The 14,475-nt window shown below is 42.0% G+C and overlaps 2 protein-coding genes across 3 annotated transcripts in view; one reads left to right on the forward strand and one right to left on the reverse strand.

Annotated features, from left to right (window-relative positions):
- il22ra2 (interleukin 22 receptor, alpha 2) overlaps nt 1-7,113 on the forward strand; it is a 13,724-nt gene extending 6,611 nt beyond the window's left edge. For both annotated transcript variants that reach the window (XM_015038219.1, XM_015038222.1), the window contains 6 exons: nt 1,924-1,995; nt 3,256-3,370; nt 4,386-4,570; nt 4,729-4,871; nt 5,989-6,145; nt 6,233-7,113. In XM_015038219.1, the coding sequence (XP_014893705.1) occupies nt 1,924-1,995; nt 3,256-3,370; nt 4,386-4,570; nt 4,729-4,871; nt 5,989-6,135 (662 nt within the window). In that variant the 3' untranslated portion in view covers nt 6,136-6,145; nt 6,233-7,113. The remainder of the gene's footprint in view (nt 1-1,923; nt 1,996-3,255; nt 3,371-4,385; nt 4,571-4,728; nt 4,872-5,988; nt 6,146-6,232) is intronic.
- map3k21 (mitogen-activated protein kinase kinase kinase 21) overlaps nt 6,970-14,475 on the reverse strand; it is a 25,365-nt gene continuing 17,859 nt past the window's right edge. Inside the window, exons 5-10 of the mRNA XM_015038216.1 lie at nt 14,176-14,416; nt 13,468-13,590; nt 12,379-12,529; nt 11,804-11,898; nt 10,092-10,907; nt 6,970-9,764 (exon numbers count right to left, since the gene is read on the reverse strand). Of these exons, the coding sequence (XP_014893702.1) occupies nt 9,418-9,764; nt 10,092-10,907; nt 11,804-11,898; nt 12,379-12,529; nt 13,468-13,590; nt 14,176-14,416 (1,773 nt within the window). The 3' untranslated portion in view covers nt 6,970-9,417. The remainder of the gene's footprint in view (nt 9,765-10,091; nt 10,908-11,803; nt 11,899-12,378; nt 12,530-13,467; nt 13,591-14,175; nt 14,417-14,475) is intronic.

Raw genomic sequence — 14,475 nt, forward strand, 5'->3', positions numbered from 1 at the left:
CCAAAAGTTTTGATTGACCCCCCCTGGCTTTGATTTGTTGTTTTTAGTTTGCTGGATGAAGGAAAAATTTTTTTTTTTTTTTTTTTTCCCCCCACAATTGTCTCATACAATCACAAGACGGAGACAATTTCAACAAATGAGTAAAAAAATTTTTTTATTTTTTAGTTGCGTACTGCCATGAGTGTCCTAATAAGTTAGTACAACCAAAATCATAAATAGGATATAATATTCCTCACAACCGCTCAACAGCAATATAATTTTAGAAGCTGCTATTAATATCTTGCTAGCGTAAAAGCCTCAAATAGGACCGAAGCGAAGAAGAAACAGGAAGTTCAGGACGGGACGCCACTCTTCTCTTTGTTTCAGCTGCTAAGAACAAACATTGACTATGCAACTCGTTTCTAGTAAGCTGAGAATGTTTCCTAGCAAACTGGCTGAACCTTTAATACAATACCAGTAATGGATCGAGTCAAAGATCCGGCACAGGTTACTTCTTCAAAACCGAGCAGAACAAACTGGAGTCTGATTCCAGATGTACAGACTTCAAAACTCATATTTCACCAAAAACCTGCTCATATTTACACGTGACGGGGAAAAAATGAGTTATATCTCACCTCAATGAGGGTTTAATATGAACAATATCAACATGATTATCACTTATTTGAATAGGGGCAATCATATCAAGCACTACAGCATTTATAGCCTTAGCTAAATGTTGCACGTTAGAACATGAACACAAACGCTTTACTGCAGGTTTGCTGAAAACTGCTGCGTATTAAATGAAAGTACTGAGAAATAGTTTTTAAAACAACTGCTGAATTCTTTCTATTTCTTTACTTTTTCATTTTTGTCACAAATTTTCGGTCCAGAGCTGCTATCTGCTAATGCCATCATGCTCTAAAAAAGAAAGCAAAAAATAAAAAACAGTATATGAAAGGCTTGATTTAAACAGCTACTCACATCACCACATTACTACTTATCTCAAATAGATATTTGTTAGTGATTAAAACTAAAATAAAGTTTCTTGTCTTCCCTTGTCTCTAATTTCATTCTGGTTATTTATGAAGTAATTTTTTTATGTTTCAATCCAATATTGCTACATCATTGCTTGAGTTCAGGAAAAAAATTATTAAATAAATGTATGCGTCGAGACTGCACAAAGCCGCATCTCCTCCATATGTAAGGAAGCTGAGGCCAAAAAGTTTTGAAACTGCCAGAAGTGTAACTATTGACAAACTTTACTGATTTTTTTTCATATGTTTCTAAATTATATTGAAGTTGAGTAATAAAAAAATTTCTGAAGAGTCTCGAAGGCTGAGAGACTCGTGAAGTGAAGGCCATGGAGAGTATCAGAAAGAGCAGGAGCTTCTTAAAGAGACAGGCTCAATTTCAATGTGCAAAGTCAAATTTCCGTTTAAGCCATGTTTGAAATATACAGCATTTTATCTCGACTGCAATAAAATGACACAATGTGCCTGGAAAATATATAAAATACATTTACAGATGAACTAACAGGGAAATAGATAAAGTTTACAGTTTATCTGTAAAATACATTTACAGATAAACTAACAGGGAAATAGATAAAGTTTGGCTTGGCTAATAGTGATTCTAATGGATTTTATAATCTGAATTACTCATTGTTTATGGTTTTAAAATCTGATTTGTGAACTTCTGAAAACAGGAAAAAAACACGACAAGTGATCCATGACTTGTTTTTCTGATGACAGTGGCATTACATATGAAATAATTAAAAAAAAAAAAGAGAGAAAGGGGGGCTAAGGGGGAAATGTATGACCGTGTTGTTAAACATCACAAGTGCCATAAACGGGGCAGGGCAGCGTGGCATTTAGAAGGGGGAAGTGATGCGACGTTAAAGGGGACGGGGTTGCCAGCAGCGCATTTGTGAGTGTTTGGTTTTCACGGAGCGCATCATGAACCGCCTGCTGCTGGGAGCCGTGCTGCTGGAGAAGCTGGCCCTGTGTGTCACAGCTCAAGGTAACCTCCGCTCTCGTCCTCCTCCTCATCACCATCATCATTTTCTTTTTAATCTCATTTTATCACAGAGCTTCAGCCGCTTTGGAAAAACACCAAAGTTGAATTTGAGACGTCCTGACTGAGATTTACGGCTGCGATGTCAATATTTTCCTTCAAATCTAGTTTTGTTGCAGATGTGGAAAAACATTATAGTAAATTTCCTTTACAGCATTTATTGGTTTTCTTTTTGGTAGATCCTCAGAGACAGAGAAGGTCAGTGATGGTCAATAGGCTGTCAAACCTGTTCGCTGTGTTTGTCATAAACATCGACTTTGTTTTTTAAAGGGGTCACATGGCAATCACTGCAAACAGAAGCTGCAAATAAAACCAAATATATGCATATATTTTTTTTTACTTTTCTGCAGCAGTACCTTTGCAGCAGTCGCACTTTTAAATTTACTGATTTGTCACTGATGCAATCCGAGGTTTTCCTACAAAATGTGAATTCTGGCTTCGTAATTTGAGTAAAAAATATGAGTTAATACCTTGTTTTGGTCATTACCAGTCGTCACAAATCATCCTAAGGAGGAAAAAAAATACAGTTAAATGACTTGTAGAAATTTGAGATTCCTCTACTCCAGTGAAGCCTGATGACAGAAGAATTTGTGATTTACGTTAGGCAGCAGTGTTTGTTTTGGGTGACGTCCTCCTGACCTTCCCAGAGGCTCAGGAAGCCTCTTTCCCTCCAAACAAAACCAGCAGGTTTTGTTTTTTCTACTTAAAACCCAAAGACATCACTTTGAGCCGGTCAAGGAAACCGCACAACTCTGTACGGTTTCCTTCAGTTTTACCTCACTTCAAATTTAACTATTCTCTTAAAAAATACAAACAAACAAACAAAAAAAAGAATTCTGTGTTGAATTAAGTAAAAGCAAACAAATTCAATTCAACAATAGTGTCCCAGGAGATAAAAAAAAAAGGTTTAGTTAAACAGATGTTTATAAATGAGGTAATAAAAGAATAAAATACGATAAAACTTGACTAAATTTATTTAGAAGAAGCTTCAATTTCAGTTTCATGCTTTCCTTTATCCTTCTCTTTCCATCATTATGTCATCATGCTAGGCACTTAGAATAAGAAACCAAACCACTCAAACATCGACCTTGCAATGCGTCTGCAGTTTGACATGCTGTTCAGTTCTACGTCTTGGTGATAAACTCCTCCAAACGTCACTTATTAACTCTCATCTGAGCTGCTACAATGTGACTTCCTGTGTTGCAGAGATGCTGGCTCCACCTGGACAGGTGAAGTTTGAGTCCATAGACTACAAGAACAGCCTGCACTGGGCCGCACCCACAAACAGCTCCTGCCTGCAGTACTATGTCCAGTATAAGATGTGAGGGCTCACACACACACACACACACACACACACACACACACACACACACACACACACACATGGATTCCTTCTGCTGCTTCAGCCTTTTGATCTGCTCAACTAGGAATTCATTTTTTTTAATGGCATTTTTCTCTTGTTTTATTTCTTTAAATGGATTTTTTTTTAAAGTCTTAAGTTTTCTCACCAAGAGTGAAATATGAAAAAGGACTTCTTCTCTCCATGAACACGTGTTTTTGGACCAGTATTTGTCAATATTTAAATTTTAGAAAACCCACCAGCAGAGGGAGCTCCTCCTCCAACACCTTAACTGACCTATCACCTTTAACTGTGTGTGTTGTTGGCCTAATCTACTACAGATTAAGATTAAGAGAGCACTTAAAAATTGCTTTCAAGCGTAAAAATGAATATAACACGAGGAAGCTAACATGCTCTAATACGTTTCCGCTTATTTTGTTAGTTTTAACTATCAGATTGGCAAATCAAAATTCAACTATATGGTTTAACTAAATGCACCCTGACCTTCAGTGCTTTTTGCACAAATACATTCGCAAATCTTTTTTTGTTCTTCTCGCATTAACAGATTTACTCTGTAAAACATTGAAAAATCAGGCATTGATCTGCTGCAAGATAAATGAATAGTTCTATTGTGGTGGGATTTTGTGGAATAGTTATTTGCAGTCAACGTCCTACCTGTGCTAGACATTTGTTCAGAATGACCCCAGTTTGAAGAACTCAAGCAGACTGGAGCCAGTTAAAATCCAGATTGTATCTGGAACAACTCGAACTTCAGAACGGTTGCTGCAGCTCAGCGTTTCGGATTTTTACGCCGACTAGAATCAGATCATCATGTCCATTCAACATACAGTGTAAACATCCATTCTTCTGTTTTCTGTTTTTACAACCCATTTAAACTATCGGGTCTTCAGTGAAGCCAAGCATAGCAGCAAAACCAACTCCGACTTCTGTGATTTTCCCGAGTCGTCTGACAGAAATATCCGCTCACCTCTCACAGTTACGGCGAGCTGGACTGGCTGAACGCCAGTAACTGTCAGGGCATCCACAGGCACCACTGTAACCTCAGCGGCGCCACCTCCGACGTCAGAGAGTGGTACTACGCCCGGGTGCGAGCGTCGTGTGTGGCCACCAGCAGCAAATCGGCCTGGGCCATGTCCCGCAGATTCAGCCCCCGCTGGGACAGTAAGCGCCGACCCTCCTCTTTGACATCAACTCCTTTATTCTATCTTATTTGTTGAATTATTTCTGAAAAAGATGGTGTCTGAAAAATTTATTTTTCTTGTTTTTGAAGTTACAAACCATGTCATTTTAATGACAGTTGACTGTTTATGTATCTGCAGCCAAAATCAGCCCCCCCACGGTGAAGCTGAACTTGTCCAAACAGGGCGTCGTGGTCCAAGTGAAAGCCTCCAGAGTGTTGATGCGCAAGGTGCACAACGGCGTGGACAACAACATCTACGTCGTCCACCCTGGTGGAAAGGAGGTAGGGAACTCACACAGATTATTACCCATAATCTCTGCACTTCAGTTTCACCCAAAATCTGCCAGATTGTTATTAAAATTTTTGTACACTGACCCCTGCGAAATTAGTAATATCTCTTCATTAATTAAGATGATTCTAGAAAACTCTGACTCAGGGGGTGCTCAATATATATGCACGCCACACTTTTCAGATTTTTATTCGCAAAACAAACCTGAAAATTTAGTCATGGATTTAATAGAAAAGTCCAAAAGTGAATATTTGACCCAAATTGCTAAAAAAAAAACAACAAAAAAAATAGTAATAAAGACTCCAAATGATGAGAAAAGAAAGAAATACATTTAATTATGTTTGAATTCTAACTGCAAAAACAAAATCATAGCAAGTATGTTTTTGTCTAGTTTCTAGTGCAGATATGTTAGCACACTTGAAATATGACAAAACCAACTCACAAGTTACTTTCCAGCAAGTTATAATTTCTTTATATTGATAAAAAAAATCAATTCCTGGATTATTTCATTTATGTCTTGATTCTAACTTATAATCGACATTTTTCCCATATTGGAAATGGATAAAATGTCTTGTTCCATTTGCAGATTATTCACTTATAGTTAGCACTTTTTCACCAATATTAATGAATTACAGACTGAAAAGAAGCTCATATATCTTGCTGGAAAGTTACTTGTCAGATAGTTTTGTCTTTTTCCAAGCATAATAAGATATTTTGCATTAGAAACTAGACCAAAAATACGTGGTAAGATTTAGTGTTTTTGCAGTGCAGCATCTATGTTGCGTTTTTTTTTTGTGTGTGCAAAGTATCATTTGAAGCCGTTAAATTCTGCTACGTGACAAAACAGTCGCAGTCACAGATTCTAGGGCAAAAACACAGATCAGATTCAAATAAAGGACAAATTTAGGGCAACATTTGTCCAGTTATGAAGGCAAAGAGGAAATAGAAAATGCTGGGGCAGAAGAGGAAGAGTAGAGGTGTAAAAAAGAACAATAACAAACAGGGGAAAAAAAGAAGAACCAACTGACCCGTTGCCCCAGTTTTCTCCCTCCGTCGCTTTGCGCTGTGCGTGACGGCTGACGTGCGGCGCCTCTCTCTCCCCTCCTCCAGGAAGTTTATGAGGTGGCGAGCGGCTCCAGGCTGACTCTGACAGAACTGAAGCCCAGGACACGCTACTGCGTCCAAGCACAGACCGTCGTCCCCCGGCACATGAAGAGTAGCGATCGCAGCACCGCGGAGTGCATCACCACAGACTGATCACACACAGGTCCGCTTCTGCACCAAAGAGCTGTTGTGTCCGTGAGAAACGCGCCTGAAGAGTTTGACGGGTTTCCTTCTTCTTCTTCTTCTGCAGACGCCGGTTGACTCGAGTCGTCTCGTCACTCCAGTCCTCACCCCCTACCTCCACGGCTGCAGACACGGGTGTCTGAACTCGGAAAACTGGTGCGATTAATGGAATCTCTCGAGGAGCTTTTTTTTTATTTTATTTAAAGTCGGTTGCTAAAACTTGAAACTTTCTAGATTGACATTTTGGAGCATTTTCTGCTGAGGATCACTGTGAAATTCATTTCTTTGTGACGTTGTTGTAACTAAGTTTGGTTATTTTATTTCGTTTGTTTTGGAAGCTGAAGTGAAAACATGAAGACTATTTTATCTACTGAAATATTTATGCACAAGTTTAACATTATTTAGAGGAAACAACCTTTTGACATTTTGTTGTTTTTTTTTTTATCTCAAACAAATGAGAACGTACGAATGTTCCTGGACGTTTTGGACACGGCGTTTAAGAAAAAAAATGAAGAGTACCGGAGCTTCTGTTTGAGATTAAAAACAAAAAATGTTTTATACCTCATCTTTGTCCTGCATGCATCAACTCACTAATAAAAAGGATTCATTTCCTCTTTTAAAAGTTAATTTGTTTGTGTGTTCAGTTGTTGCGCTGCTGAAAGGTCAAAATCGTCTTGTAGGAGAGTTTTTATATCCCGGAACGTTCTCGTGTTTTGTCAAACTTAAAACCACAAGGTTGGTTGTATTTCAATAAGATAAAATAAAAATAAAATAAAAAAAATCAAAGAAGACGACAATAGGCTTGATGTGGACTTTATTTAAAACGTTGATAAACATGATAACTCTTGATCGATCAGGCATGACATAGCCAATACTGTCAGGATAAACACACACGGCTCACTGAAACAGATCTGAACCCGGTCAGTGTCATCAGCAGTCTTTAAAAAACCCCCAAAAAAACAAGAAGAAGAAGTTTTACACGGTTTGATCACTTCGCAGGCCTCTACGCTTCGTCTCCTTCACATAGCAGCAGGTTGGATTAGTGGTTTTTGGGTCTGAACGCAGAAAAATTCTCATTTCAAATCTGGTCCCCATCGCTGCCGTGGCAAAACGTCTTAGGAATGTAAGAGAAAACATTCGTCACAAAGCGGCGTGCTATTTACAGACGGTTCTGGAAAACGGAAGAAAACTGGCTTGTGGAAAGCACCTTTAACAGTTTGAGACTCGGATACTTCACGTTCTACAAAAAAAAAAAAAAAATTAAAAAAAAAAATCAAGACGCACGCAAACGTCAGGAAGACATTCACACCGTCTGGTAATTCAGATGCTTCTCTAAGTTCATTTTTTAGCCCTTCTCTAGGAAACTCAGTAAGACAACGAGTGAAACAAGTGAAGCGGCGCCATACGCACTTTTCAGTTACAGTGCAAAACCGATTCAGAGCTCTGGAGCGTAGAAAAGGTCTGGAGAGCAAAGCCTGCTGGGATACAGAGACCTTCACAAGTCCTGAGGAAGCAGGTAGTTTAAAGTAAAATTGAATTTAAACGTCTCCAGGCGTTTCTGAGCGCGACGGGACGAGTCTGTTCAGGTGAAAAGAAATATTTTTACGCATAAATAGACTTCATGATGCGAAACGGATTCAACCGAATGTGGAAGTTGTTAAATGTAACAGTTCAACAGGTTCATTCAGGTAAAAATACGTGATGCTTGCATTAAAAAAGGCACAGGCTTTACTGAGAACACTTTAAAAACCAGCTGCATTCAGGAATGTGTGGAAATAATACAAGTCCCTCAGTAAAACAGAGTGTGACTTAAACTGTGATTTGTTTCAGTAACTCATCAAAAGGTAAAACTCGTGTTAAACAGATTCTTTGTTTTGATGACTACGGCTTAAAGCTAATGGGAACTGAGTGTAAAGTTTATTGGGATTTTAAAATATTGCATAAAAAAAAAGGACTGATGTGTTACTTTTAAGACAGTGACCTCAAAGGGTCGCTGCTAACGAAGCTGCCCGTTCAGTGGATGTCAATGGAAAGTTGAGTGGAGGGAAAAGTGTGGCAGTGTGGAAAAAGATGAGAAAGTAACAGCTTAGAAAGGGTTGTGAAGCCATGCGGATACTGATGTCATCTTCCAGCAGAAGGTGACTCCTGTAACCATGGCAACCCCCTGCGAACTGGTCTGACCCGAACCCCACAGAGAACCTGTGGAGTGTTGTCAAGATGAAGATGAGTTAAGTGGATAAATAAACCGTAGGCTGATATTTCTGCTTTCCAAAGCCTTATGGAATATTTCTGAGACGTTTCATCAATCATCAAAATTTAAAATAAAAGCTCGAGTGTGTGAGATGAATCCGTAAGAGTTTAACTTCTTCAATTCCCCATTACAGACGCAGCTCATGTGTTCATGTTTCAACCAATCAGCTCTTGTTGAGTTTTACTGCTTTATGTGAAAAATCTGCTTTAGTGTGCCGAGAACCAGAAAAAAAAAAGACATCTATAAATACATAAAAAGCAACATTTTTCTTGTCTTTTCTTTTTTTTTTTTTTTTTACAAGAATAGATTCCATGTCTGCTTCGTAAGACTTCCAGTGATTTTCTACCTGCATCTCTATAATCTTTAGGTCGTTCTGGGTGAAACAAAAGATGCTTCGGCTCTAGCATTGATAATGTAACCTGTTCCTAGAGCGCAGAGTGAGCCGACAGTCGTAAAAACACGTTTGCAATAGAAAACAACAGCAGCATCAGGCTGACAGTGGGTAAAAAGTCATATTCACAAATATTGCTTTTTTTTTTTTTTTCCTGTTTTTTGTGAACATTTTAAGTTTACATGCACGATTCTCCAGTGAGAAAATAAATCTAGGAGCCTGATGACGCAGCTGTGAAACGGAGGTGGAATGTATGTCCTGCTGCCCGCTAACTCAGTTCATATTAAATTACCAATAAAAATAAATAAAAAGTTGTTTAGAGTTGGGGGAGATGCAGCGGCGGTCAACGTTGAGCTGCGACGACGTACCAAGGGGGACAGGGCGGGGTAACGGCGAGGTTAGAGGTCAGAGTCTGTTCTGGAAACGTGTTTAAGGCGGTTCTTTTAGAGCGCTGTGACACCCCAACATCACTTTGCTCAGGCACTAAGAAAAAAATAAAATAAAAACCTTCTTTCTATGGTGCTTTTAGAGACAAAAAGGAAGAAAGGCAGCGTACGTCTAAAGCCCCCCCAGCTACCCTCTACAGCCCGCCTCGCTCAGCTCCAGGCTCCTAGGAGAAAAACTCTTTCTCCAGCTCAAACATGGAGGGCCGTGCTGGGGAGCTCTGGATGCGGCAGAGCGGCACGGTGCAGTCCCGCTTCTGCCCCTCCGTGTCCATGTCGAGCAGCGAGCAGCCCACCTCCGAGGACAGCACCACGCTCAGGTCCTGGGCTGTCTTCTCCCCGGAGTAGTGGCCCAGGGAGTAGCTCTTGTTGCGGCCCCGCAGCAGGGCCCAGGCGTGGGGCTTGGCCCGGAACGACACGGGCCTCTGCCGCGGGACGGCGTCCCCGTTGGCCGGCTTTTCCTCCTTCTCCTGCTTCCTCTGAGCAGCAGGTGGCGCCGGAGGGCCGTTGTGGGCTGTGAGCAGAGAGAACAGTCAGATAAACCCGAGCATGCCAACTTCCTCCAGCTATGCACTGCAAAAAACACGACATGTTGTCAAATGCAAATGTCTTAGTACCCTGGAAACAAGACAAAACTGATGTACAAGCAACGTTTCAGTGAGATATGCACCTGGTTTTGAGTTAATAATTCCTTAATATGAAAAAGTACTAGTTTTAAGTACTTCTCCTGCAAATGAAACAAGACTTTTTAATGTATTCATCCACTGGGAGGTTTGCTGTAGAAACTAGACCAAAGATATTCTGAGATCAGTGTTCTTGCGGTGCGGTGTGTGCCCCTCACTGTTGTGGTTGGCGGTGTACTTCTTCCTGCGCAGTCGTGTTCCTGTGTTGTGGTTGCTCTGCTCTGGGGGCCGACTCTGACTTTGCTCTGCCTTCTGGGTTTCAGCTGCAGGCTTGCTGCTCTGGCTGTCTGCAGCTGCTGCTCTGACGGGTCGGGATGTTTCCGAGTTGTCATCGTTGACCGCAGGCTCGGCCTTCCCAGGATTCAGCTCCGACGCCTCGGCCTCCGGCTGTAGGAGGCACTTGGTGGAGTTGCACTCCATGATGGCCGACATCGAGACGAGGTTGACCGGCGGGGCGGCGCCGCCGTTTGAAGACGCGTCTTCCTTGCGGGAGCGGCCGCCCGGTGGGGAGGTGCTGCGGCGGAACCGGGTTGCACGCTGAAACAGGCCCTCCTTCTTCTTCTTCTCCTCTTTTGGGGTCTCGCACTCCTCAGGAGGAGCTGAGGTCCTGATGGCCTCTCTGATGTCGTAACCCAGGACCACAGAGGCCAGCAGCGAGCCACAGCCGTACAGCGCAAAGTCGGTCTTCCGTCGCGCCGACGCCCTCTTCAGGCTGTTGGTGGGGGTCAGCTGAGGGGTTGTGGAGGTGGAGGAGGTGGACGTGGTGGTGCAGGGGTCTTCCGGAGTCTCTGGGGGACTTCCTGCACCGACCCCGGCGTCGCCCGGTCCGCCGCTCCCACCGGGGCTCTGAGGCTGCGTCTCGTCCTTCCACAGAGGAAGGTCGATGTAAACCTGGTTGGGGAACTTGAGCTGCTTTGGTTTGGAGCTGCTGTCGGGACATTCCTGGGGGAACGCCTCCTCCCTGCCTGCTCCCACTGAAAACAAACACACAACTGGTTACATGTAATCAAAACAAGGAAAAAGGGATTTTCTTTGCAAATAAAGTCTTGATGATTCGTTGTACATTTGCCCTCCTCACTGCAGATCCAGACACCATTCTGTCGGGGTGCGTTTCTACGAGCCCATTTAGAAACTGATGTTGTGCCGAAACAGCTCCACTAATTAGTCCAAACTTTCAATTTATGCCACAAATTTTCTATTGGATTCAGGTTTGGACTTTAACTAGGCCACATGAGGCAGCTTCTAACAGGTTTTCTTCAGCCTTGTGAAGAAAAGTACCACAACAAGACACTGCTACCACTGGACTGGCCCCAGGTAACAGTGGGGCCAGTCCACCCGGTCAATCAGGTCCAAGGAATGGCAGTACTGGATTGGCTGCTTTGCTAATGCCAGCTAATAGCGTGTCAAGTAGCATTGGTGCTACGCATGCTGCATTTTCTTTTGAATATTTCAGATATTCTTTAGGGAAAATCTGTAAATAGGCAAATTTTCCACAAATAATACAGCATACCACAGAAAAGTCTGCAAATACTGAACTGTAAATAGGTGAGGGTCCACTGTGTATTTCACCAGGGGTGAAGGGTGATGAGACGCAGAGTTAGAAACCAAACCAATAATTTTGCATGCAAGACAAAATGTCTCGTTTTCATTTCATCTTCTGGGCGCCTGCTGTGTTGCTTGCATGGTTTATAACAAAATGCAAACAGAACCAAAGAAATAAACACCATGAGGTTCAAAAACTATTTCAAAAAGTAGAAATAAACCCACATATATGTAAGAAAAGAATAAAGATTATAGCAATAAAGGTTTGCGTGCCTTCTCTCTATCGTATGTCTATCTGATAGTTTGTGGCTACCTGTCATTAGCTCACCTTGTTCGCCGAACAGAGCGGCCAGGGGAACAGACTTCTGGGACTTCAGCAGGCTGGTGGACCAGGGGTTACTGCCGTCTGACAGAGGACGCACCCTGACCCCAGAACACAGGAGATGGTGAAGACGAGTACCAGACAGACTGCAGGGTCACTGAACAAACTAAATGAGGCACATCTTACTTATTTATTACTTTGAAAATATGAATATTCCCACTTTGTGTTTGAGTGAAGTAAATAAGTAGAGAGAAAATAGTTGAAAAAAATGGGAGTTGTTTTTGGAGCCGGCTGCCCAGTGGAGAAAGGTCGTGGGTTCGAATCCCAGCTTGGAGTCTTTCTAGTTTGCGTGTTCTCGCCTGAGCATGAGTGGTTCCTCTCCGGATCCAAACACGTGACTGTAATCGGCTTAACCGCCCTCGGATACGAAAGGTTCAAGTGTCGCGTCAACAACAGTTCACAGGCAGAAGCTTTATCATCTGATTAGTAAACTGACCTCCAGGTTGATGCAAAGTACAGAAAACTTTTAGGAACATCAACCAAATGTTCTGGGACTAAGCCTGGCTGAGTGTCAGTCTTACCTCTCGGCTGCAGCAGGTCTTTCTTTGCTCTGAACTGAACTGGGGCCCCAGGTTCTTCCTTTCTTCTTGATTCCTTTTTTCACGTCGTCGAACTCCTCCGGCCTGAAGAGGGAGCTGCGGCCCCACGTTCGGTTGCTCTCGTCTTGTGTGACTGACAACAGGAATTTCTGCTTATTACAGACTCATAATATGATTGTCGCAGAAGCTGCACGAGAAACTACGAGGACGCATTTTAATCTGTTAAATCCAACAATAATCTTTGAATAAAATCTCTAATGTCTGTGTTGTCTTTAACTCTTGCCCTTACAAAAGGCCTGATTCAGTTTTTAAGAGCTAATTTGATTGATTTAAAGTTTTTGTCATTTTTTTTAGTTATCTGAGAAGATACACATTGGTACCTTTTTAAAACATTTTATTAAGTTAGAATAGAAAAGGTGTTTCAGTCTCATTAAGACTGGATAAGTCTAATAACTGTAAACATTGTTTAAAATGATTAAAATTGACTTTACAAAACAGATTTTTTAAAACTAAAATAGAACACTTTTTAATTTGTTTGTTTGTGGCTGGATACAAAATTTATCCAACTTCCCCACGCCCCCCAAAAAAACAAAAAACTGAATTTAATTGAATAATTAAAGAGAATATGGAAGAGATGAAACCTCATTATTCAATAAACTTGTGTCCAGTAGAGAAAATAAACTGTTTGTTGTGAAGTTTTAGGCCGATTTCTGTTTTCATACTGAATCGGAGCTGATCCACTATCTTCCTGCTCGCTCTGAATGTCTCCACCTCGCTGAAATGAACAAGAGGAATTTGCTCCTGTTATCACAAGGGCGTTGCAGCGTGCCTAAAAGTCTTTACCAAACTGTTTAAACAACTGACTGGCTGCCTTTTTGACCCTCTCGGTTAAAAACAGCATCCGCCTGCTGGGCTCTAGTAAACCTCTCAAAGAGCTGATGTGATTTTCTTTTTTTTTTGTCCCCCCGTGATTTAATTTTTGAAAAAGAAGATCCAATTTAATCCAGGGAGCATGGTTGGTGTTTAAACTTTCAGACTGTGCATGGCCAGAGGAAGACGAAGCGGACTCACGCTGGATGGCTCGCAGTCGAGGGATGAGCGTGGGGCTGCTGGGCGGAGAGGAGCTGGTGCTGTGGAGGCTGCGCCGCTTGTCCATGGAAGGCGACGCCTGCACGGTTATCTTGTGCTGGAAGTCTGCAGGATGCAACATGGACATGCAGGCGGGTGTAATTCACTCTCAGGGTTTACTCAGGGATTAGACAAGGAGCATTCTTTGTAAATGGCAAATATTGCACAAGCTGCTACACTGAACAAAACTCTCAAGTATAGAAAACCTCACAGTTTTATAGTAAATAAACACAGATGTCAGTAGCTGCCTTTCCATTGACACTATCGCTGCGCAAATGGGAATTGCAGCTTGATTGAAATGAGTCAATTTTGGAAGAAAAAAAAAAACATTAAAAACACAGAAATGAGGTGGATTCTCGGCTGTATTTGGCAAAACTAAAATTTAAACACTTTTTTCGCATCACACGTGTCACATGACCAACAACCGGATGTTACCGCTGGTGGAAAAGACAGAAAAGACGGCAGGAAGTGGTAGGAGGATGATGGTGTGGCATGTTTTTTAATGACTTACTCCTGTGTGATTTTAATTACCTTAATTATTTAAACACCGCAATTGCGAAATTGTGTTTTTCCGAGGTTAGTTTTGCACACATTTGTAATAAAATAATAAAACCTAATACAAATAAATCAATAAATGACATGTACTCTCACCTGAGGGCAGGCTGATGCGGTTCCCATCCTTCAGTTTGAGGCGGGAGCGTTTGAATTTGCCTTTCCTCTTCTTGACGTTGGGCTTGTCCTTGTTGAGCTGGAAGATGAGGATGTTGAGCTCTCTCTCCAACACGTTGATCTCGCGCTCCGCCAGCTGCTGCTCGCGCCGCTTCAGCAGCTCCTCCTGAGACTTCTGCTGCAGGGCGGCCCGCGTCAGCTCCTCCTCCCTGGAGCGCAGCTCCTGCACACAACCGGGTTGGAAGTGAAGGCTGGGCTGCCTGCTGCAAAGCTACAGAGCTA

This window comes from Poecilia latipinna, unplaced genomic scaffold (genome assembly GCF_001443285.1).
Source record: "Poecilia latipinna isolate Pla-1442-1.1 unplaced genomic scaffold, P_latipinna-1.0 Scaffold434, whole genome shotgun sequence".
NCBI lineage: Eukaryota > Metazoa > Chordata > Actinopteri > Cyprinodontiformes > Poeciliidae > Poecilia > Poecilia latipinna.